The sequence below is a fragment of the Oncorhynchus kisutch genome, linkage group LG13 (genome assembly GCF_002021735.2).
Source record: "Oncorhynchus kisutch isolate 150728-3 linkage group LG13, Okis_V2, whole genome shotgun sequence".
Classification (NCBI taxonomy): domain Eukaryota; kingdom Metazoa; phylum Chordata; class Actinopteri; order Salmoniformes; family Salmonidae; genus Oncorhynchus; species Oncorhynchus kisutch.
The window spans coordinates 22001042-22024769 of record NC_034186.2 but is presented as its reverse complement, the minus strand read 5'-3'; the positions used below and the strand labels follow the sequence as shown (position 1 = coordinate 22024769).

Genomic DNA, 23728 nt, shown 5'->3' with positions numbered 1-23728 from the left:
TACCCTTTAGCTCAGTGCGAATGTTGCCTGTAATCCATGGTTTCTGGTTGGGTATGTACGTACAATCACTGTGGGGATGACTTCTTTGATGCACTTATTGATAAAGCCAGTGACTGATGTGGTGTACTCCGCAATGCCATCGGAAGAATCCCGGAACATATTCCAGTCTGTGCTAGCAAAGCAGTCCTGTAGTTTAGCATCTGCTTCATCTGACAACTTTTTTATAGACCGAGTCACGGGTGCTTCCTGCTTTAATTTTTGCTTGTAAGCAGGAATCAGGAGGATAGAATTATGGTCAGATTTGCCAAATGGAGGGCGAGGGAGAGCTTTGTACGCTTTGTATCTCTGTGTGTGGAGTAAAGGTGGTCTCTAATTTTTTCCCTCTGGTTGCACATTTAACATGCTGACAGAAATTAGGTAAAACTGATTAAAATTACCCTGCATTAAAGTCCCCGGCCACTAGGAGCGCCGCCTCTGGATGAGCGTTTTCCTGTTTGCTTATGCCGGTATACAGCTCATTGAGCGAGGTTTTAGTGCCAGCATCAGTCTGTGGTGGTATGTAGACAGCTATGAAAAACAGGCGAGAAAAACCTTGAGACTTCCTTAGATATTGTGCACCAGCTGTTGTTCACATATATGCATAGGCCCCAGCCCCGTGTCTTACCAGAGGTTGCTGTTCTATCCTCAATTCCACAGGAAGTTTCGGAATGTTGCTGTCTAGAGTGGATTACAGCAAACATGCCACACTCAGAGGGGGTGAAAGAGTAATCTCCGGTTAACCCAGAAGTAAAATCGATGCAGAATCTGCCCACGGGAGATTAGTGACAGGGAGACTATTCAATGTCAGACAGAAGATGTTGAAATAAAGGTTCACTATCAGCTGTCCAGCTCAGACTAAAATAAGCACTTTTGCCTTTTTTAAAACAGGTGAGAATGAGGTTAATGGCAGAGCCGACTATCGTGATCCACATAAGAACAAAAGGTCATCAAACAAACTTTTCTGGTTTTACATGGAAATTCCAGTGCTTACAAACATATCATATTTCTTATATCAGCCACACCCACGTCTGTCCTAAAAAAACACTGACGTAAAACTCTTGCTTACACCATACTGTCTACTATGGAATGAAAATCAGACATAATTACAGAGAAACCCTCCCTTTGATGTCCCATGTGTCTTCTGTACAACATCCTTTGGGTCTGTTGTTTTAATTATAAACGTGTTCCTATAGCAATGTTTATTTTTATTCAGTAGATGTTCATAATATGCATGCACACACAGCATGGCACAGTCACAGTGTGATGTAATTTGTGTTGTAGGACACTTTGCAAATGCCTTCAATAAATGTACGTTGAGGGTTTATTACAAACCCACAAAGGAAAATACCTCAGTGATGCACATGTTTTATCATGTACTGTTGTTGGAGACATCTTATCACCTGGTATTGCCATTGTCCACCCTATACAGTAGAGGGCAGTGTAGCATTTGTCTTACTCTAAAGCTACATCCTGCTACACGCTATTTACGCAACATGCGCAATGCAAACTTCCTTTTTCTAATGCAGCGGAGTCAAATCCCCTGTCTTTGACTCCAGGCTCCTGGTTAAGGAGACAGAAAAGACTGAAAATGGTTAGTAAAACGCCAAAATATGTTCCTACATACATATATAAGACATCAGATATGTGTTGTGTGCAATCACATGTTTTAGATGTTTTTGAAAGCCATAGATGAAGATGGATTCCGTCCAGCTACCTCTCACGGGGGTCTATCAAACGTGGCCTAATGGCCGCCTGAATCAATTCGTGCTTCCTGTAGCTCTGTAGAGATCTTCCTAGCGAATTGTTTACTTTGTCTGTAATCAAGTCCAGTGATGTGAATCGCTAATAAACATGTTTATAGTGTTGCCAAAGTCGGAGTAGGGTCGAAATTAAAACTAGCCCGAGGCTAGTACTTATCACACCGGCTGGCTAGTAGAAAATGTGGTCAACTAGTTAGACAGTTGGTGAAATTGTCTTTTCATATATCGCATGGCACAGATTTTGGACCGGGATAGGGTAATGTGGTCAGTGCCCCAAATCCATCCCTGTGCTGAACATCGCAACGTTGTGCTAACTAACTGCTAGCTAGCCCATCAGCGAAGATGGGCCAAAGACTTGATGTGACAATGTCTGACAGTTTGGCCACATAAAATAAACTTTCAGTGCAGCATGTGTAACGTTAGGTCTACTTTGTGTGTTGAAAAGTAGTTAGGTAGGTTTACCGACATGCTAATTACGTTACTCTCTTATAGGGTTTTGTGAAAGTGGTGAAAAATAAGTCCTACTTCAAGAGGTACCAGGTCAAATTCAGGAGGAGGCGAGGTAAGGGATTTCTAAATTGTCAAAATTATTTGTTTTAGCACGTGATTGGAGTTGCAAGAATGCAAATGCCATGACTGTCCTGATATTTCCTTTCACACTAAAGACCCTATTCATTCCATTGATAAACCTCCATCTCACTGACTTTGGTATCCTTGTTCCGCATAGAGGGAAAGACGGACTACTTCGCCCGTAAGCGCCTGGTCATCCAAGATAAGAACAAGTACAACACACCCAAATACAGGATGATTGTCCGCTTCTCCAACCGGGATATCGTCTGCCAGGTAAGATGGGGAAAATGTTGGAATTACCATAATGGACAATCCATTTAGCCGAAACTTTTATCTAAAGCAGCTTTTGACAGTAACACATTCATCAGTAACACACAACTGACAGTTACACATGTGGCCTGTTCGAGTCAAACCCACAACTCTGCCACCTGAGCACCATGCTCTAGTCCAGTTTAATCCACCTAGAAAACTGTGTCCTCAGATCAATTCAACTAGATTGACCCCATCATTCTCACATGTCCCATGACGCTTTGATTTGATCGGAGATGTCCCATGACGCTTTGATTTGATCGGAGATGTCCCATGACGCTTTGATTTGATCGGAGATGTCCCATGACGCTTTGATTTGATCGGAGATGTCCCATGACGCTTTGATTTGATCGGAGATGTCCCATGACGCTTTGATTTGATCGGAGATGTCCCATGACGCTTTGATTTGATCGGAGATGTCCCATGACGCTTTGATTTGATCGGAGATGTCCCATGACGCTTTGATTTGATCGGAGATGTCCCATGACGCTTTGATTTGATCGGAGATGTCCCATGACGCTTTGATTTGATCGGAGATGTCCCATGACGCTTTGATTTGATCGGAGATGTCCCATGACGCTTTGATTTGAGTTAATCGGAGATGTCCCATACTATGAGGGGTTGGTTGCCAGAAATCGGCGCAGCACACGCTTATGGCTTAAATGTTGTAGACTATATTGTCATTATTTCTTGTGTTATGTGATTTGCTCCAGATTGCCTATGCCAAGATCGAGGGGGACATGATCGTGTGCGCTGCCTACTCCCACGAGCTGCCCAAGTACGGGATCGCCGTTGGTCTGACTAACTATGCAGCAGCCTACTGCACTGGTCTGCTGCTGGCCCGCAGGGTAAGATCAGCTCTCATACACTCTGCTCTGACCTGATGGCTCCCTCCATAGTTTTGTTCAGTTTGCAGCACTATTAGCGAATGTGTGTTCTATGTTTCTACCCCGTTAATGAAAGCTGTCTTTTCTCAACATTGCATGTGCCATTTACTTTCCTCAAACCTTGTTTAATCTTTTACACCTTGAACTAATTTCTAAGTTATTGACAACTCTGGATCGCGTTCTGGATTGTTTGTTATAGAGATGCCATGATTCCCTGTATTACATGAAGTATGTCTGTTCTGCATCTGAATGGCCAAACAATCCTATTGAACCATGCATTTATTTTTGCTCCATTGTGAGGAATTGGCAGTTACAGGCGAAAGGCTACCTGTCCGTTTGACTTGATCCACTTGTTTAGCAACTGACTGTAATATAATATGTCATTTAGCAGACTTAGTCATGTGTGCATACATTTCTACATTTGGATGAACATGGGAATGGAACCCACAATCTTGGCATTGCAAGCATGATGCTCTACCAACTGAGTCATACAGGACCTCTGCTTTAGCCACCTACGGTGTTTCTTGCTTTCTGAGCGAGAACACACTACCAATGTTGTCAGCTTGGCTTAATACTACAACAGTTTTCTCTAATCCTGTTTTTGTCTTCCCCTCCAGCTGCTGAACAAGTTCGGCCTGGACAAGGTGTACGAGGGACAGGTGGAGGTCACTGGAGATGAGTTCAACGTGGAGAGCATCGACGGTCAGCCAGGTGCATTCACCTGCTACCTGGATGCAGGGCTCGCCAGAACCAGCACTGGCAACAAGGTTTTCGGAGCTCTGAAGGGGGCTGTGGATGGAGGCCTGTCCATCCCCCACAGGTAATTACTTCCCTGGCTTAAGAACACGTTTTTGTAGCCAGGGGCCGTATGTATCTAGTGTCTTGGCGTACGACTGCTGATTTAGGAACAGCTCCCCCTGTCCACAATCTTATTCATTGTCATCGAAAAGGCTAAACTGATCCTAGATCAGCATTCCCACTCGAGGCACATGATGCATACATCCCCAGGTCAAGATTTGTTTGTAAGTCACACAGATCTGGGACTAGGCTAGTACTTCTGAAGTTGCCAGGAACTATGTGTTGCTTGATGATGATACACTTGAGGCTGAGCAAATTGTAGTTGGTCCTTCATTTGCCCAGGTTGATGTAACATGTCCTGTTTCAAGACGGGGCTGAGAGCAATATGAATCAGTAGTTTACCAGCCAAATGTTATGTTCTTGGTGTTCTGCAATCACTCATTTCATATGGCCTTAGTGAAACTATTGGTTTTAGTGCACTGCCTATAATCCTCAGTCAATATGCCTGGGTCAGTAGTCCCTTTCCGGCTGACATGGTCTTGTCCCCTCTTCCCCTTCCTTTCCCCCTAGCACTAAGCGCTTCCCTGGATATGATGCGGAGAGCAAAGAGTTCAATGCAGAGGTCCACCGCAAGCACATCATGGGTGTCAATGTGTCTGAGTACATGAGCTATCTGATGGAGGAGGATGAGGACGCATACAAGAAGCAGTTCTCTCGCTTCATCAAGAATGGTGTTGCCCCTGACACGGCAAGTTCAAAGTTCACACTGACCCCATTGTGATGTATCGGGAGGTGCCTGCAAATACATGTATATTAGTTAAATTAGACCACAGCTGGATGGTTACGTGTCTATCTGCACTATTAGCCACTTGGGATTGTATCACACACCCAGTTCTACCCGGTTTTCACTGAACCAAACTAAACCTGAGCTAGCATGGGTTGCTACTACTGCTGTTAAATTCTTAGGCCTCATGCCTGTAAGCATACTGGGGATCATATCAGCTTATGATGCAAATCAATTCTGAAGGGAAAGTTGTGCTGAATCCCAAACCAGTCCCTTGGCCCTGAGTTTGCGTGTTCACGGAGGAATATTTAAATGTAAAACACAATTGCGTCATTCAAGTCACCCGTGTGTCCTGAAGTTAATGGTTTCATTTAATTCCCTTGTAACTTAGGAAGTGTCCCTTGGAGTTGTCAGCAACACGTGACACCAGAGTGCCCTCAACGATTTGGTAGGGGCGAGGGCCTGGTTTGGGATTCTGTGTTAACTTACTGTCCATTGCTTCAATCTTATCAATGCTCTCTGATCTACAGGAGGGGATAGGGGTTGATCTGGAATTGTTCAATAAGTCTATGTAGTAACTGCTGCTTGATGATGATAGACTTGAGGCTGAGCAAATTGTAGTTGGTCCTTCATTTGCCCAAATTGATGTAATCAACGTTTCAAGACGGGGCTGAGAGCAGTACAGTTAATACATTTGTGTCATATGTACTAGTCCTAAAATACAACTGGCATCCAACTCATTCCTATCAACTGGATGTGTAAAAAAGTGTGTAAAGTGAAAACTATACTGCATCCAGCAGGAGCCTCTGTACTGTTGTGTTATTTGGTCTGGAATGTACTTTTATTTACCCACTACATGGTACTATTGTTTGCCACACTTTTCTCGCAGGTTCAGGAGATGTACAAAAAGGCCCATGCTGGCATTCGTAACAACCCAGTCCACGAAAAGAAGCCCAAGAAAGAAGTCAAGAAGAAGAGGCAAGTTGATGAGTAATTTTGGCAATTTTATATTGGAATGCAGTACTTACTACTGCATTGTTGGCTTTCATGCTGTTAGGACTAAAACCTGATGGTGAACTTGACTAGATGATCATGGTCCAAGTTGGGGTCAATTCCATTTCAATCTACCTCTTTGTATTAACACATTTCAGTTGACTTATTGCATTGTCCCCTGCCCTTGGCATTGTAGTCATGTTCCCTGACATTGTTAAAATGCATCGTAATGTAATAATTCTGACATGTTTGTCTCCCAGGTGGAACCGTGCCAAGCTCTCTCTGGCCCAGAGGAAAGACCGCGTTGCTCAGAAGAAGGCCAGCTTCCTCAGGGCTCAGGAACAGGAGGCTGCCGACAGCTAAACTCTGGTCCTAATGATGTAGGGACAATTCTTTGTTCTAATAAATCTACAGAAAAAGAATATAGCCTCTGTCTGTTATTGGTTTATCCCTCTATTATAGGAGCTACTGTTTGAAGTGTTACCCATACTGTTTAAGTGGTTGAGATTGTGTAGAATTGGACATGGAACTGATTTACTTACACTCCTGATTCGAAACCATCCACCAGGGATATTTAAATATGGACCTCCAATTCAGTTTCACTGCTGATTTTTCATTTTTTCCTAATCGGGAACTTATTTAGACCTGGGACACCAGGTGGGTGCAATTTAATCTGGTAGAACAAAAAACAATGCTGACCTAGCTTGATTTGAATACACCCGCTATAGACAGTGTTCAATGCAGATTTTAAATAGATGGAGGGAAAAGTTGAAAATGGAATACAATTGCCATTGTTTGCTAGAAATGTACAGTCAGTCTAAACATTACACAAATTAAAGGGGGAAATTAACCCCGTCCCTCAATTTGTAAAGCCTTTTTAACCGACGGTTTGATTGAATGTTTATTTTTCAGTAGAGGGACAATGTCAATTGAAATGAATTCATTAGTCACTGAGCAGGGGTGCAGTCAGGTTAAAAACAAAAGGTCTATCGACTAGGGAGCCAGGCCCAGCCAATCAGTTTTTCCCCACAAAAGGGCTTTATTACAGACAGCTGATGAAATGGAGTAATTCTCTGGGTGGCTGGTCTCGGATGATCCCACAGGCGAATTAGCCGTTTGGAGGTCCTGAGGCTGGTTTGATGTACTGCCAAATTCATTAAGACTGAGGCAGTTCATGGTAGAAATTTAGTCAATCCTCTGGCAACAGCGCTGTTGAACATTCCTGCAGTCAGCATGACAATTGCATGCTTCCTCAACTTGAGACATCTGTGGCGTTGTGTGATCAGTGGCCTTCTGTCCCCAGCACAAGGTGCACCTTTATAATGATCATGTTGTTTTGTCAGGTGGATGGATTAACGCTCAAACATTTATGCACAAAAATATTCTCTCAAATTGTGTACATGGAACAATTCTTGGTATCTTTTATTTCAACTCATGAAAAACGGAACCAACACTTTACATGTTGCGTTTATATTTTTGTTCATTATAGTTCCCTAAAAAGCATGAGGGGGCAGCAGTAGTGTTCATCTGTGTCCGGATTCTCCACCCTTTCCCAAAGTGTGGATTTACAATGGTAGAAACGCTGTTCCAATCAATACTTTCAAATCCAGGGTCAGGATGTACCTATGTTTTCACCTCATTAGGAGTCCTTAGTGTGCGATATCTTTTTCCACAACAAGCTCTTCAGGTTGTTCAGTATAAGCGAGTGTTCCATCTCCATCTGTTCGGCCGAGCCCTTCAATGCTATACATGCATACAGCTGTTTCTCCAGCTCCTCCTGAATGTCAGCCGGCACCCCGTTCAGGAGGTAATCCTTCAGTGCGCCGCACGCCTTGGCCAGGTTGGGCTGCGTCACCTCTGGAGTACACCGGTGCTTGGTGAGGTCACAGGAAGTGCGACAGTCGGCACCGTACAGACAGTCCTCTTCCGTGTCGCACCGCCGCTCCCTCATGGCTTTCTGGAAGGTGGCCTCAGGGACAATGTGGCGAGTGTCCATCACCTTCAAGTCGTGGCGGTCGTTGTAACCGAAGCCGTCTGCGCTCACGTCACACATAAGGAAGGAGCCGAAGGTCCCGTGGAAGACATCCTCAACAAGCTCCATGAGGCCGATGGAGATCTTGGCCTTGCGGGGCCAGGAGGGCGTGAACCACTGGTCCATGCTGCGTCGTACCCCCGCTGGGATCCACAGCTCCACCACCCAGGGCAGGCTGATGCCGTACAGGGGAGCATAGGGCACCTTATCCATCACGTACAAGTTCAGAGAAAAGGGGAACAAGAGAGATGGGGGGGTATTGGAAGAGGCAGAGGAGAGAGCTGTGATGACTTTCATCACAAATATGCTCATGATTGCTAGATAATTTGTGTTGTCTGAAGAAAATAATCCCTGTTTTTATTCTTCATAAGTGGGCATTCCTATTAGATTACCTTCTCCATCACATACAGGTCCCCACAGAAGCCCAGGAGCCTAGGGGTGTGCTCTCGGTCCTGCAGGACTATTGCTAGCAGAAACTCATTGAGCTGGAGAAGAGCCCACGTGGAGCGGGCCTCCGGCAAGGAGATGAGGCCATCTTTGTTGTAGTCGGCCACAGAGAAAACCAGGCTCACCAGGTCTGGAAGGTTGGCCTGTTCACCCACCTTGGTCTGGAGAGGAATAAGGGGTAAGAGATACCTTCGTAGCAGAACTGCATTAATGAACACGCTAGCCACTAAAGTCATAATAGACTAACAAAGATGGCAATAAGTTACGTGAATGTGAATACTCTGACAAATATCAATTAGCATTTATGAAATATTGGTGCCCTGATTATAAATGCATAATGTATGGATTATGAATGTGTTATGAAGACCTTCAAATAAGTGTTGCAGACATGAACCTATTAATAAAAGCTGGTAGTCTAATGAATCACACTGGGATGAGATGACAGTATTCTGACCTTGAGGTGGCTGAGGACCATCTCTTTGAACTTCTCCACGGAAGTTCCCTTGGTGGGCTTGTTGAAGGGCGATGCCTCCTTCCTGTGCTCCATCTCAGCTCCCAGGTTATGAGGAATCTCTTCCATTTGGCACTTAATCACCCCTTCTAGGTCCCCCCAGCCACCTGAGTACACCTGAGACACACATAGACCCACAACATGCTTGTGTTAGTTCTCAGACACAGAAGCCCTGTAGCTCTAAACACTATGGGTGAATCTCAAAAGTCCTTCCTTGATTCCTCATGTCCTCTCTCCACACCACCTGCCCAATGTCAGAAGGAAGTGAGAAACAGATCCTTGGATCTTCTCCTCCAATGCTCTCCTTCCCTCTTACATTTGGGAAAGGAAAGACTTGAGATTTACCGTAGAACTAGGATCAGAGTCAGATCTGACCTGGTTGTTCGGCTTGGCAGAGAGACACTTCCCCAGGTACAGCGTGTCTTTTTCACACAGGCTTCTGCATGCCGAGCCGTCGATCACTCCTTTCCTGTACTTGTCACACTTGGATAAATAGACATGGTGTTGGTTTGTATAGTAACTCACAGGATGGTTTCAATACAATATGGAAGCTGACACTGGAATGCTGTATTTGAAGGAATAGTATATTTTTAACCAGTAGGAGGCTCCATCAATTTACTAATTTCATATAAGGAAATGGGGAACTCACTATGGAATTCTTGCACTCATGTCCACGACACAGCTCTGAGTAGGATGAGTACTCCACATACACCACCCAGCTACCCACAAACACTGCCAGCCACGAGAAGAACAGATACTTCATGTGCAGGTAGGAGAATCGGGCCTGAAACAGAGAGAGCAAGGGAGTGAGGGAGAGAGAGTAGATAATGAAATAGAGGGGGAGAGAGAGCTGTGATGACTTTCATTACATAATAAGATCATGATCAGAATACATATGATACTTGAACAGAACTTGACCCAGATATAGTGAGACTGAAGACGTGTAAACAGCATTTAGTTAATGTGAGTTTGATTATCCACAAGAGTAAATATCATGGAATGTAGAAAATGTATGATAGGTATGCTAAAAATTGCCCCACATTTATGTTGCAATAACGATAAATCATATTACCAAGAAAGCAAGAATGTGAGGTTGAGACACTCAGCACTAAAGGGATTTCCAGTCATTTCCATAAGCAGGCTGGTCTAGTACCAGTAGTGTAGTTATCCAATGAATGAATGAATAGCTCCTTCACTGGGGTGCATAATGAAATATGAAAGTTTAACTGAGATTCGGTATTATAACAATCCTGCAGAATAGAGGAGGTGAGAGATAACACACTAACATAATTTGCGCTAAAACAGGGTCAGGTTGTGAGACGTGAAGATTCATAGAAAGAACCAGATTCAAAACGACACTTCCTCAAAAACTAATGTCAATTTAGATTTGAGTGGGGTTCAACAGAATGCATTTCGAATGCATTGCTGTGCCAGAAAATCCTACCTTTCTCCATGTTCCTCAGGAACTAACAGCAAACAGATCCATTTGAAATCTAAATGCCACTCAATGAAATTTGGCCGGATTGCCGTAAATCCCAGACCCCTCGTGGCTTGACATTCTCTAATCAGACATCTTAAACCTGTTTACTGTGTTATTCCTCTCCAGAAGGGCTGGGTGATCTTGTAAAATGTATAACATGTGAAAGGAATAATAACTATTGTTATTGAGAGGGAGAGCATGAGAGAGAAACAGAGTGTGCTTGGGGACAGGGAGTCGATACAGCCATAGGGCTCTGGTAAAATAAAGTGCACTATATAAGGAATAGGGTGTCATTTGGTACATAGCCAGTAACAGACAAAGGAGGGAGGAGGGGTGAGGCTTCTGTCTTGTTCCCAGTGTCTGTTGCGCCTGCATCTATGCTTGTTGTAGTCTAGCAACCATCTGTGAGAACAGACCATGTGACTCGTTCTTCCTAGACCGACTTGGCCACTGCAACAGAGAGAACAATAAACCACTGAACTGAGGTGGGTCATATAATGAGGGGGGAGAGCGAGAGACATATCTATATATTCTGTACGAGCCAGCATTGAGTCAATCATGTAATTTCATGTGATCCCATATAGTGGCGTGCGAAAGTAATCACCCCCTTGGCATTTTTCCTATTTTGTTGCTTTAGAACCTGGAATTAAAATAGATTTTTTGGGGGGGTTTGTATCATTTGATTTACACAACATGCATTTACACAACTGCATAACTATCTACAACATATTACAGTCCTTCATTAAAACATAATTCTGCTCACTGCTATAACAGCACATTCATTTACACTATATATGAAACTGTTAGTAATTAACTAGTTTATTCTAATTAGAGAGCAATTGATGGAGAAACAGGCCTTACATTGGGATATACATGGGTAGTTGCCTATAGGAGGGCCTTGTGGAGTACAGTAATACTTCATTATTACAATGACTATTGATTATGAGCTCTGTAATCAACAACCCAATGGTTTTCTGTGGTAACACATGGTTAGTTACAGGCAGACAGCTACTGTGCAATCTTTATCCTTTTTGACACTCCAAATTGTTATTGCCTTTTGATAACATTTTCTTCCTGATTCATAATTCTAAATGGACCATCTTAATGTTCTCAGTAGATCAATAATGGCATTACTTCAACACAGAAAGCTGGCTGAGTGGAGGAATAACAGACATTCAGAAACACTTTCTATTCCATCTATTAATAATGACTATGTCCAATGTTTGACAGTGATGGACTCCCCTAGCCTCTCCATCTTTCAGTTCCAATTTGCTTTATTGACATGACTCTGTCTCTCTCTGTATCTCTGTGCAATTCTCAACTTAATACAGTACTTTGAGTGCCAATCTCAATTTCTCCCTCTATTCCATGTTGTGATGCTGTGTGTGGATCTGTAACCACTTCTTACTCAATTCCCACATTTCATTACCGTCCAATGACTATGGACAGAGTGATTAACCGACATGATTGTGAGTAAAGGTGAACTCTTGCATTGTCTTTGCCCAGCACAATACCACTTTCCGAAGATGAACCCTTTATGCAAATGAGGAAAAGCGAGTCCCTGTTTTCTGAATTGGATTTCTATAAGAACTCTGTTATTAGTGATGATGCATAAGACTGGGACTTGACAGATGTGCATTCCCTTCATCTTCCACCCACCCTCTTTCACTGACAGTAAAGATGACTCTTCTGAAATCAATTTAGCCCTTCAGTCTGCATCCATCTCGCTCTCTAATCTAATCCTTCTCTCTCTATTCAATGGACCTCTTACTGTAATGTCAGTCCATTACTCTCCTCTTTTGTCTTTGTCATCTCAGTGTTGAGAGCTGTGGAGTCTATTTTTTATTTTACCTTTATTTAACTAAGCAAGTCAGTTAAGAACAAATTCTTATTTTCAATGATGGCCTAGAAACAGTGGGTTAACAGCCTTGTTCAGGGGCAGAACGACAGATTTGTACCTTGTCAGCTCGGGGATTTGATCTTGCAACCTTTCGGTTACTAGTACAACGCTCTAGGCTACGCTGCCGCTCCTGACTAGTCACAAGTCACTTCTCTATTGTGACTGCAGGTCCAGAGCAACCGCTTTTTAGCATATATCTCTCCCCACAGCCCAACCTCATTCTGTGGTCCTAGACCTGGACGGTGGTTGGAGCAGCTAAAGGTCAAAGAGCTGGAATCTCGGTTAACCCTTTTGTGCTTAGATTTTTCCATACTTGTGGGAAGAGTTGGTGCTTTCCAGATAAGTGTTCTCCCAGCCGTAGTGCCTTGATATTAAACCTAAAATATTCAGCATTCCACAGGACCGACAACTGCTCAGAGTGTCATTTACAACAGCATGGTGTCTAGTGTAGTCCATCTCTACATGCAGGCTGATCTCTGCCTCGGTCTCTCAGAGAACCAGATACACTTGACTTGGGAGGTGTGCCACAAAATACCATTAGTGCCAGGCTAATAACAATCTGTAGCTTTCCTTGTAATTTCTCTGTGGCGTTCCCTGGTCAAGTAATCTGAAGACCTCATACACTTGACTTTACACTGAGCGAACAAAACATTATGAACACCTGCTCTTTCCATGACATAGCTTTCACCTGGTCAGTCTATGGTCCCTTATTGATGTAACTTGTTAATTCCACTTCAATCAGTGTAGATGAAGGGGAAGAGACAGATTAAATAATGATTTTTAAACCTTGAAACAATTGAGACATGGATTGCGAATGTGTGCCATTCAGAGGGTGAATGGGCAAGATAAAGAACTTAAGTGCCTTTGAACGGGGTACGGTATTAGCTGCCAGGCGCATTGGTTTGAGTCAAGAACTCCAACGCTGCGGGGTTTTCATGCTCAACAGTTTCCTGTGTGTATCAAGAATGGTCTACAACCCAAAGGACTTCCAGCCAACTTGACACAACTGTGGGAAGCATTGGAATCAACATGGGCCAGTATCCATGCCCCAACGAATTGAGGATGTTCTGAGGGCAAAAAGGGAGTGCAACTCAATATTAGGAAGGTGTTCTTAATGTTTGGTATACTCAGTGTACTGTATATACTGTATGTTTAGAGTGAGCATAAATCGGTAGGTGTCCTAGTACTTTCTCAGTGTTTTTTTACAAATCTAAACTGAAAGAACTAATCTCGATTAACCCAGAACTAAAGTATTGCGTAATTGGTCAGAGGCTCGATGAAGTTCAGGGTCCATATGTGGGAAGACAGAAAGAGTATCAGAACTGAAACAAAGAGCTCCACCCTCTCTCTTTGCAAGTTGCGGGCAAGTAAGTCTATTGCCAAATGTTCCCTCCCCTTTCGAAATTCGAAAAAGATGCTAACACCTGTGAAACCAAGATTTGTCCAAAGCACCGGAACAAATGCTGCTCGTTATCTCACGCATGCCATTGTACAAATCATGACAGATCTACAGTTACATTTATGTTTACTTAGTCTGTCCATGAGAGACTAAGAGAACTGCTACAAAGCAGCATGACCACACAAACAATACACTGTGTTCCATATTGATTCTTGCGTAGGTAGGTGCTGTAAATTGCATCCAACTGCAAAGTCATTATAGATAACACTCTGAAGGAAAATAAATATGTGCTTGTTCTTTAAAAATCAATGTTTTGAGGGCTTTCATTTGAACTGTGATTATGCATTTCTCACTCCTATACAGGATCCCTGTATGGTGGGGAAAGAGCAAGGCTACGTCCCAAATGGCTCCCTATATAATGCAAATAGTGCCCTATGGGCCCTGGTAGAAAATAGGGTGCCATTTGGGATGCACTGAGTGTGATATCTCTCTGAGCCTGCACAATGCACACAGCAAATAGTAATGACACCTCCTTCCTTTAGAGACTTGGAGTCCTGGGAGGAAGAGATGGATGCTGGGACAGATGAGTTACTGGTGCGTAACTCCTATGAGAGAGAGGGAGATGCAAGCAGAGAGTTTACACAGGTGGTACAAAAAGAAGCTCTCACCAGGAAACATCTTCCACGCTTGATGATTCCCATGTGTGTGCACTGTGCATAAGCCTATTAGTGTTCCCCATCTAGAATATTAGGGAGGGAAATGGTTTGCTTTTGTCTGTGACCCAATCTTTTAATTCTCCATCCATCCCTGCTTCATCTCCCCTCTCTCTCTCTCCCTTTCATCTCCTCTGTCTCTCCCCTTCATCTCCTCTCTCTCATCTCTATCCCTCGCAAGGCAGTTATCCCACTGTTCCCCAGGCGCCGATGACGTGGGTGTCAATTAAGGCAGCCCCCTGCACATCTCTGATTCAGAGGGGTTGGCTTAAATGTGGAAGACACATTTCAGTTGAATGCATTCAGTTGTACAACTGACTAGGTATCCCCCTTTCCTCTCCCTGTTCATATGTCCCGCCCTCATCTCTCTATCCCTCTTTCTCTCTTCCCCATCTCTCCATATATCTCTCTCTTTCCATTTCTCTCTCTTCACAGCTGGAGAGAGTGCCCATTAGAGAGTACTAGCTTTATGATCATGAATAATGGATGAGTGGTGAGCAGGGCTGCAAAACAAGTGTCAGCATAGAAATGGATCGAGAGCAGAGAACATTTCTATCTTCTCTCTCTGCGTATATGGATGCCAAAGAGCCGTTTCAGGTCACAAATAACAAGTGCTTTGTCCATGTATTTGTTGTGCATCCTTAAGTTGCATGGACTCAATATCTGGACCTCTGCTCGGTGTCAATTAAAAAGGCTGGACTGTAGTTAGGGTTAGTTAGACTATAGTCCCAGCACACCAGTGGTCTCTGTGTGTCGATTGAAATGTTGGTATCTCCAGCATGTTTCAGACATAATATGTAGGGGATAATCAATTACACTTTCTGCAGTTCCTTCTAAGGAAATAAAACCCAAGGCCTGGTGGGATGCATGATTATTTAGTGGCTAAACAATGGCTAAGCCTGTGTCCCTTTATAGTGCACCACTTTTGACCCGGGATCTTAGGGCAAAGGTAGTGCCCTATAATGACTCTTTCCGCCCTTCCCATCCACACACCCCATTACATCACCACAGCTCTGATTACAGCTGGTAATTAATAACAAGCAGTCACAACAGCCAGGATCAATGCTGCCTCATTAGCTGTGTTTTAGAGCTCCATCCCCTTTATAGTGCACTTCTTTCTACAAAAAACTATATAGGGAATATGGTGCCTTTTGGGAATCACACACTCTCTATTTGTGTGCCTGGTGCGGGCTCTGGGAGATGTAACACTGTCTCTGTCTGTCTGTGCTATGTGCAGGAGCTACGCGGTGCCTGGTTGAGCGGACTCATCCCAGTCCCAAGTCGGACAGCATACAGCAGGCAATAAGAAAGACGCCACCTCTCCCTCCTGGTCGAGGACACACCCTCCTGGTCGAGGACACACCCCAATTCCCACACTGACTCAACAATGCGACAATAACACTACATGTTAACAGCAGATTTTGGGCCAGTTGTTCACTTTTCACTTACATACTGTGTAGATACAACAGGCCATGAACATGTCATATGTAAGTTACAGTCTAACATACAAGCATGCAAAAATACACAGCCTTGCTCTCTCTTCCTCACATATGCGCACACACAAACAAGCACACACACATGCAAACAATCACGCAAACCTACACACACGCACAGAATAGCAGAAGTTGCCACAACAACTTAACACATTGCTTTTTAGTTCTCCTCTCGTGTCACAGGACAAAGTGACATGTCAATAGCATTTATTTCTGACTTCCTGATCTTCTGCTCCAGATTAGTTAATCAGTTCAGCCTATCGAACATGTCCAAAATACAAATTAAGTTTACACCTAAGGAGAGTGGGGTGGGAAGAAAATACTAACCAGCTAAATGCTGCATCTTAAGTAATATTGATTAAATTAGGCTCCCACCATGTCCTCTGGGACAAGCTTAGACCTCAAACAGTGGTTTGTGAACACATGCTGATAGATTCATGCACTGCAGAGCATGGAGAGGAGGCGATATGGGAGAGAATGGAGAGATGAGAGCACGCAGGTGTTCCCCCGAGGAGAGAGAGTTGTGGAAAGATGAGTTGACAAACAGCTCCTCCTTAAACCTCCCCACATCTGAGTTTAACTGACTAAAATGTAGGTAACCAAATCTTCCAGAAACATACCATTTAAAACTTGGAATAATTTGCTCTGTTCTGGGCATGTGTGTTCTAGTTAGCACTGTCAAACTGTGCCAACATCAAATAAGATGATCAGCATCGTCATCATATCCCCCTATTGCACATACTGACACAGTTCCTCATATTCAGGCTCGGGCCACAGGGGTACATCAGACCTGGTTCTCTCCCTTACTTCACAGGGACAAAACCGGTGGGTGGGCAATGGACATCGGTCATTTACATTTTTAATTGCCATACAAAAATACAGCAGTGCCTGATCACATGTTCACACTGTGTTAAATAGGTGACAAATCACAGCAGACACATTTCTAGGCTACCCATATTAAAATGTGCAGCCAGGGATACGTGTTTGGTGATCTCAACTATAGCTTTCACAAAGGCCCATAGGGCTTTGGTCAAAAGTAGTGCACGATATAGCGAATAGGGTGCCATTTGGAATGAGTCATTCCCAGGGTCTAACTCCGGTGGTAAAGGACTCAAGGAGCATTGGACGTCAGATCTGGATGACTGGGTACAATAAACTGGACCCAGCATGGCAGGATTACCCTGTCTCCTGACAGACAGACAGGATCCATGGAGCAGTTTTATCTCGGCTGGACCACTGAGCTCTGCACCCCCTGACAACCATGGCCTTCCACAGTATGTAGCCTATGTGGAGATTCAAGTTTGGACGACTGCGATAACTTCCGCCACACGCAGTGCAATGTCTGACACTATTACGAGTAAGTAGGAAAGCAGACCCAACTGTAAACAATACGTCTTTTGATGCTCAGGATTTGTTGAATGTTTTGTGGAACGATTTGTAATCTCTCATGGCTGTTTACGCAAGATTTTTGGTCTGGTTTAATGAGATTAAATTACTTGTGACATTCTGGGAAATTCTGTAGGCTACGGGGAGTACAATTTTAAACAGTGCTCTGCATAGATAAAACAATCACAAGGAATCCATATCTCCAAGTAGGACATCTGCTTGGGGTTTTATTTACAGTTGAAGTCGGAAGTTTACATACACCTTTGCCAAATACATTTAATCTCGGTTTCACAACTCTTGACATTTAATCCTAGTAAAACTTCCCTGTATTAGGTCAGTTAGGATCACCACTTTATTTTAAGAATGTAAAATGTCAGAATAGTAGTAGAGAGAATGATTTATTTCAGCTTGTATTTCTTTCATCACATTCCCATTGGGTCAGAAGTTTACATACACTGAATTAGTACTTGGCAGCATTGCCTTTAAATTGTTTAACTTGGGTCAAACATTTCAGGTAGCCTTCCACAAGCTTCCCACAAGTTGGGTGAATTTTGGCCCATTCCTCCTGACAGAGCTGGTGTAACGGAGTCAGGTTTGTAGGCCTCCTTGCTCGCACACACTTTTTCAGTTCTGCCCACAGATTTTCTATAGGATTGAGGTTTGTGATGGCCACTCCAATACCTTGACTTTGTTGTCCTTAAGCCATTTTGCCACAACTTTTGAAGTATGCTTGGGGTCATTGTCCATTTGGAAGACCCATTTGCGACCAAGTTTGAACTTTCTGACTGATGTCTTGATGATGCTTCAATATATCCACATAATTTTCCTACCTCATGATGCCATCTATTTTGTGAAGTGCACCAGTCCCTCCTGTAGCAAAGCACCACCCCCGTGCTTCACGGTTGGGATGGTGTTCTTCGGCTTGCAAGCCTCCCCCTTTTTCCTACAAACATAACAATGGTCATTATGGCCAAACAGTTGAATTTTTGTTTCATCAGACCAGAGGACATTTCTCCAAAAAGTACGATCTTTGTCCCCATGTGCAGTTCAAACCATAGTCTGGCTTTTTTATGACGGTTTTGGAGCAGTGGCTTCTTCCTTGCGGAGCGGCCTTTCAGGTTATGTCGATTTAGGGTTTGTTTTACTGTGGATATAGATACTTTTGTGCCGGTTTCCTCCAGCATCTTCACAAGGTCATTTAATGTTGTTCTGGGATTGAACGCATCTCCTTCCTGACTGGTATGACGGCTACGTGGTCCCATGGTGTTTATACTTACGTACTATTGTTTGTACAGATGAACGTGGTACCTTCAGGCGTTTGGAAATTGCTCCCAAGGATGAACCAGACTTGTGGAGGTCTACCATTTCTTTATGAGGTCTTGTCTGATTTCTTTTGATTTTCCCATGATGTTAAGCAAAGAGACACTGAGTTTGAAGGTAGGCCTTGAAGTACATCCACAGCTACACCTCCAATTGACTCAAATGATGTCAATTCGCCTATCAGAAGCTTGTAAAGCCATGACATCATTTTCTGGAATTTTCCAAGCTGTTTAAAGGCACAATCAACTTAGTGTATGTAAACTTCTGACCCATTGGGATTGTGATACAGTGAGTTATAAGTGAAATAATCTGTCTGTAAACAATTGTTGGAAAAATGACTTGTGTCATGCACAATGTAGATGTCCTAACCGCCTTGCCAGAACTATAGTTTGTTAACAAGAAATGTGTGGAGTGGTTGAAAAACAAGTTTTAATGACTCCAACCTAAGTGTATGTAAACTTGCAACTTCATCTGTATGTATGTATGAAATCGGCATGTCTTACTGGAGCGACCAACCGGCGAGTGACGGTGTTCCATCATGTTATGACCTCATTAGGAAGACGCAGAGTGGCCTGGAAAAACCTCCGTGGGACTAAGATGGCAGACACACACACACACACTCCCCCTTGTGACTGCAGTCACTTTTCACTTACATGGCTACTCACACAGCGGTGTGAAGGAAAAACAGGCACAAAACAAAAACGCAGCTCAGAGTGTGTCTCTTGGCTGAACAAAACAGACAGATGAGATGAGACCAGGGTTTTTGATTCCGGCTGTAAAATAAATTACATTTTTAATAGATATGTTGATCACTGGGGGAAAAAATAGCTACAAACATGAACCATATCTAACTAAATAAATAAAAAGTTGGGCTCTATAAGTTGCAGTAAAACACCACTCGCATTGTAAAGGTTGGATCTCCTACATGGTGTAGAGAACACCGTTTTTCTCAGCTTTCCAAGTTGATTCAGAAAGTATTCAGACCCTTTGACTTTATCCACATTTTTTTATGTTTAGTTCCCCCCCCCAATCTACACACAATACAAAATTCTGACAAAGCAAAAACAGGTTGACATTTTTGCTAATGTATAAAAATAAATAAAAAGATGACAAGTTGTCCTTTAAAGTTCATGTGGATAATCTTGTGACAAGCTTTAACTGAATTTTTTTCTTATTTTCGTAATAAGGCTTGCTTCCTGCTTATGGCTAGAAAGAAGCTTGTTCATGCCACTTTTCTCTCTGTAATTGATTATGGTGACTTGTGTATATGCATGCAACCTCATCTGTCTTACAGAGATTGGACTCTGTTTATCATGCATCATTGCGCTTTATTACAAATGCCAAGTCACTCACCCACCATTGCACCAAATTGGACCTCACTTTATATGCGTAGAAAGATACAAATGTATGTGTTCATCTACAAAGCCCTTTTGGGTAAACTCCCTCTTTACCTCTGTAGTCTGGTCTCCTTCACCACCACCAGTTAACATACCCGGTCTGCTAGGTGGTTGCTACTTAAAGTCCCCAGGACATGCACAGTATGAGGCAAGACTGCCTTCTCTTCTTGTGCATCAGATGCATGGAATAATCTACAATCCATGCTTCATCCAGATATGTTAGTGCCACTGAATGAATTTAAAATATTGATGGGAGACTCTGTTACAGAGGAGTGGAAATGCTTTTTTTTTAAGGCTGGATCATGTTGTTGTTTTAATGATTAATTATGTAATGTACTGATTGTTGCTGCCTTCTTGGCCAGGTCTCCCTTGAAAAAGAGACTCTCGGTCTCAATGGGCTTTTCCTGTTTAAATAAAGGTTAAATAAAATAAAAATACAGGACCTATATACTAGACAGAGGAAAGCCCCAAAAATTGTCAAAGACTCCAGTCACCCAAGTCATAGACGGTTCTCTCTGCTCCCTCACGGCAAGCGGTACCAGAGCACCAAGTCTCGCATCAAAAGGCTCATTAACAGCTTCTACCCCAAGCCATAAGATTGCTGAACAATTAATCAAATGGCCAAATGTCCCCCCCTCCCATTGACACGGTACTGGTATCCCCTGTATGTAGCCTCGTTATTGTACTGTGTTACTTTTTTACTTTTGTTTATTTGGTCAATATTTTCTTAACACTTTCTTGAATGGCACTGTTGGTTAAGGGCTTTTAAGTTAGCATTTCATGCTAAGGTCTAGGTGTAGACCTGTTGTATTTGGTGCATGTGACAAAGTTTGATTTGATTTGATCAAGTTGGTAGAAATATCTCAAGGATGATCAATGGAAAGGATTTTTGAAATGGAAAACATTTTTGAAATGTTTTATCCATTTTAGAATAAGGCTGTAACGTAACAAAATGTGGAAAAAGTGAAAGGGTCTCGATACTTTCCAAATACACAGTATACTAAGTGTACAAAACATTATGAACACCTGGTCTTTCCATGACATCGACTGACCAGGTGAAAGCTATGATCCCTTACTGATGTCACTTAATGAAGGGGAGGAGATGGGTTAAAGAAGGATTTTTAAGCCTTGAGGCAATTGAAACATGGACTGTGTATGAAATTCAGAGAGTGAATGGGCAACACAAAATATTTAAGTGCCTTTAAACGGGGTATGGTAGTAGGTGCCAGGTGAACTGGTTTGTGTCAACAACATTAGAATTTTAGAATTCAACAACAATTTTTCAACAACATTACAACATTAGAATGCAAAGAAAAACATTATCTAGCAGTCCTTGGGATTGAATGCAGTGCTCTCATCCATGGAAAAATACCTTGTGTATCCTCCTGTCTTGTGTGAAAGCTGGATGATCCCTGTTGCTACAGAAACGGTGAGTGCCTACTGAATTGGGCCAATGACTACAGCTCTTGGGCATCGACAGAGCAAGTACGCTATTGGAAATGAAATAGGATCAATCCAATACTCAAAGAAACAGTTGTATCAGAAACAACAGCCTCAATAATGGCAATGACAACCATATAAAGGCCAAAATTACAATTTACCGAAGATTAAAATATTGCAAATGAATGTATATGAAACCGTGTCCAAAAGAGCCTTATAATGTTCAAAGTAGCCTACCATACAGGAACATGAATAATCCCAACTGTCCAATAGTGAATAGGTGATTGTCCGATCACGATAAAGTATAGGAAAGATTTCCCACTGGGTTTACCTGTATGTAGATAGGCTTCCTCAGCCAGACCCATGAAAACAGACCTCTTGCCATGGCAAATAGAGCACATCTCACAACACTAACCTGCCAGAGGAAGAAATCACAATAAGAAGCGAAACATAGAAATCTAATCTCGTCTTCTGCACAATTATTCTGCCTTCTTGTGTAGCAATAATTAACCACAGTGTGTACAAATAATAACAGTCCATTTCACCAAATCCTTTCTCATCCTCCGTCAAATAAGCTCTTCCTTGGAAGTGCGCTTTCAGTGCTGCAAAATAGCAGCCACTTGAACGCTGCAGTACTCTGCCCACGAGACAGAGTAGGAGGGGATTGTATAGGAAAAGGGGTCCTTGATAAAGGCGTATAGATTACAATACTGTCACAAATGTTAAAGGCCCAGTGCAGTAAAAAACGTGATTTATCTACGTTTTATAATATTTCCACATAATGACGTTGAAATAATACTTACAAATTTGAAAATGATGATAATGCTCCTTTAGTGTAAGAGCTGGTTGAAAAAACTGCATGACATTTCAGCCTGCTTTAGTGGGATGGAGTTTTGTCCTGCCTGGAGACATCCCCAAGCGGTAAATTCGTTAATAGACCAATAAGAAAGAGAGTTCCAAAACTCTGCCAAAAACGACTGTTTTTCAGTTTTCCCCTCCTTGCAAAATTCTTGCTTGAGAAATTGGTCTTTGCTAAGAAACGATTGTTGTTTGTTTTTGACCATTTTAATTGAAAACAATCACAGTGATGTACTTAATTGTTAACCAGAAATGATTTGCTATAGAGATAAAAACGTCTGCTTTGTACCTTTAAAGAAAAGCTGTTCGGTAGACTGCTACTGTGTACTACTGTATCTGTCTAAACAGCACACAGACAAAGTTGTCAAATAGTTTCTATACCGTCTTTGGTCTTACTAAAACGGTTACAAAGAAACACGCACGTTCTATGATTTTACGTCAGTTAATAATGAAGCAGAGCGCAGGATTCCTATCATGTTGTAAAACAACACCACTTCATCCAGCATGTAGAGAGAAGTGTGGAGTGAGTGGCAGGCGAGCTTGATTGTATTAACTCTTCGCACCTATGTTATTTAGACTTTATGTTGAACCGCACCATGTCCACCGATTAACCAAACAGGTAAGAGCAGCACATAACGAAGTAACTAAGCAACTGCCTCCGAACAAGCCATCTACTTACTGGTGGCTAACTAACATAAGCTAGCTAGCTAACAAACGTGCTAGTTAACGTTAGCTAAAATGCTAACCAACTGTAATATGTCGCTGACTTTGGTGTTATTGTTGCCTTACCTCTGAAGTTTGGTGTACATACTTCATCATTGATTTTATTGCATCCAGATTGCCACTGTACACACACTCTCACCAGGATGGCTGAAGAACGCAGGGTCTGTAGCAGTGCCCCACAAGTTGAGTCAAAGGTGAGACAAGCTAACCGTAAATAGAGGCTTGCAAGAGATTATACTTTTTCTTTAATGTATGTGATTGATTTATCAAATAAACTGCTATTCAATGGAGGAATCCATTAAAAGTCATGTTTTTTTCAGCCTCCCTCTTCATCCTCTTCAATAAGGGAACTGGAATCTAAAAACTTGCATCTCAGAAGGAAGTTAAGCTCAGTGGAGGAAGAAAGTGTTTCAGTGATGCAAGAAAACAGACAACTGATCATTGAATTGGAAGCAGTGAATCTTGAACTTGCCAGCTCCAAAACCAAAG

The 23728-nt window shown here is 42.7% G+C and overlaps 3 protein-coding genes across 5 annotated transcripts in view; 2 read left to right on the top strand and 1 right to left on the bottom strand.

Annotated features, from left to right (window-relative positions):
* Nucleotides 1-1499: 1499 nt before the first annotated feature.
* On the top strand, nucleotides 1500-6562 carry LOC109902758 (60S ribosomal protein L5). Its single transcript, XM_020499385.2, has 8 exons — nucleotides 1500-1630; nucleotides 2292-2361; nucleotides 2527-2642; nucleotides 3392-3526; nucleotides 4183-4385; nucleotides 4934-5111; nucleotides 6037-6125; nucleotides 6401-6562. Exons 1-8 carry the CDS (start codon nucleotides 1628-1630, stop codon nucleotides 6501-6503), a joined length of 897 nt encoding a protein of 298 aa, XP_020354974.1. The 5' UTR covers nucleotides 1500-1627; the 3' UTR covers nucleotides 6504-6562.
* Nucleotides 6504-23598, bottom strand: dipk1ab (divergent protein kinase domain 1Ab). Of its 3 annotated transcripts, none has more exons than XM_031785763.1 (7): nucleotides 22462-22625; nucleotides 21990-22073; nucleotides 9780-9914; nucleotides 9506-9613; nucleotides 9074-9247; nucleotides 8565-8780; nucleotides 6504-8376 (listed from the first exon to the last, which is right to left on the bottom strand). In XM_031785763.1, the coding sequence occupies exons 2-7, from the start codon at nucleotides 22041-22043 to the stop codon at nucleotides 7780-7782; spliced, it is 1284 nt and encodes a 427-aa protein (XP_031641623.1). In that variant the 5' UTR covers nucleotides 22044-22073; nucleotides 22462-22625; the 3' UTR covers nucleotides 6504-7779. The 3 variants fall into 3 exon arrangements, with proteins under 3 accessions (XP_031641623.1, XP_020354964.1, XP_020354965.1); XM_020499375.2 differs by lacking the exon at nucleotides 22462-22625 and adding an exon at nucleotides 23306-23598 and having other exon boundaries at nucleotides 7533-8376; XM_020499376.2 differs by lacking the exon at nucleotides 22462-22625 and adding an exon at nucleotides 22204-22326 and having other exon boundaries at nucleotides 7533-8376.
* The window catches only part of LOC109903016 (coiled-coil domain-containing protein 18), a 40776-nt gene continuing 39694 nt past the window's right edge, over nucleotides 22647-23728 (top strand). The window contains exons 1-3 of the mRNA XM_031785762.1: nucleotides 22647-23135; nucleotides 23354-23433; nucleotides 23560-23727. Of these exons, the coding sequence (XP_031641622.1) occupies nucleotides 23383-23433; nucleotides 23560-23727 (219 nt within the window). The 5' untranslated portion in view covers nucleotides 22647-23135; nucleotides 23354-23382. The remainder of the gene's footprint in view (nucleotides 23136-23353; nucleotides 23434-23559; nucleotide 23728) is intronic.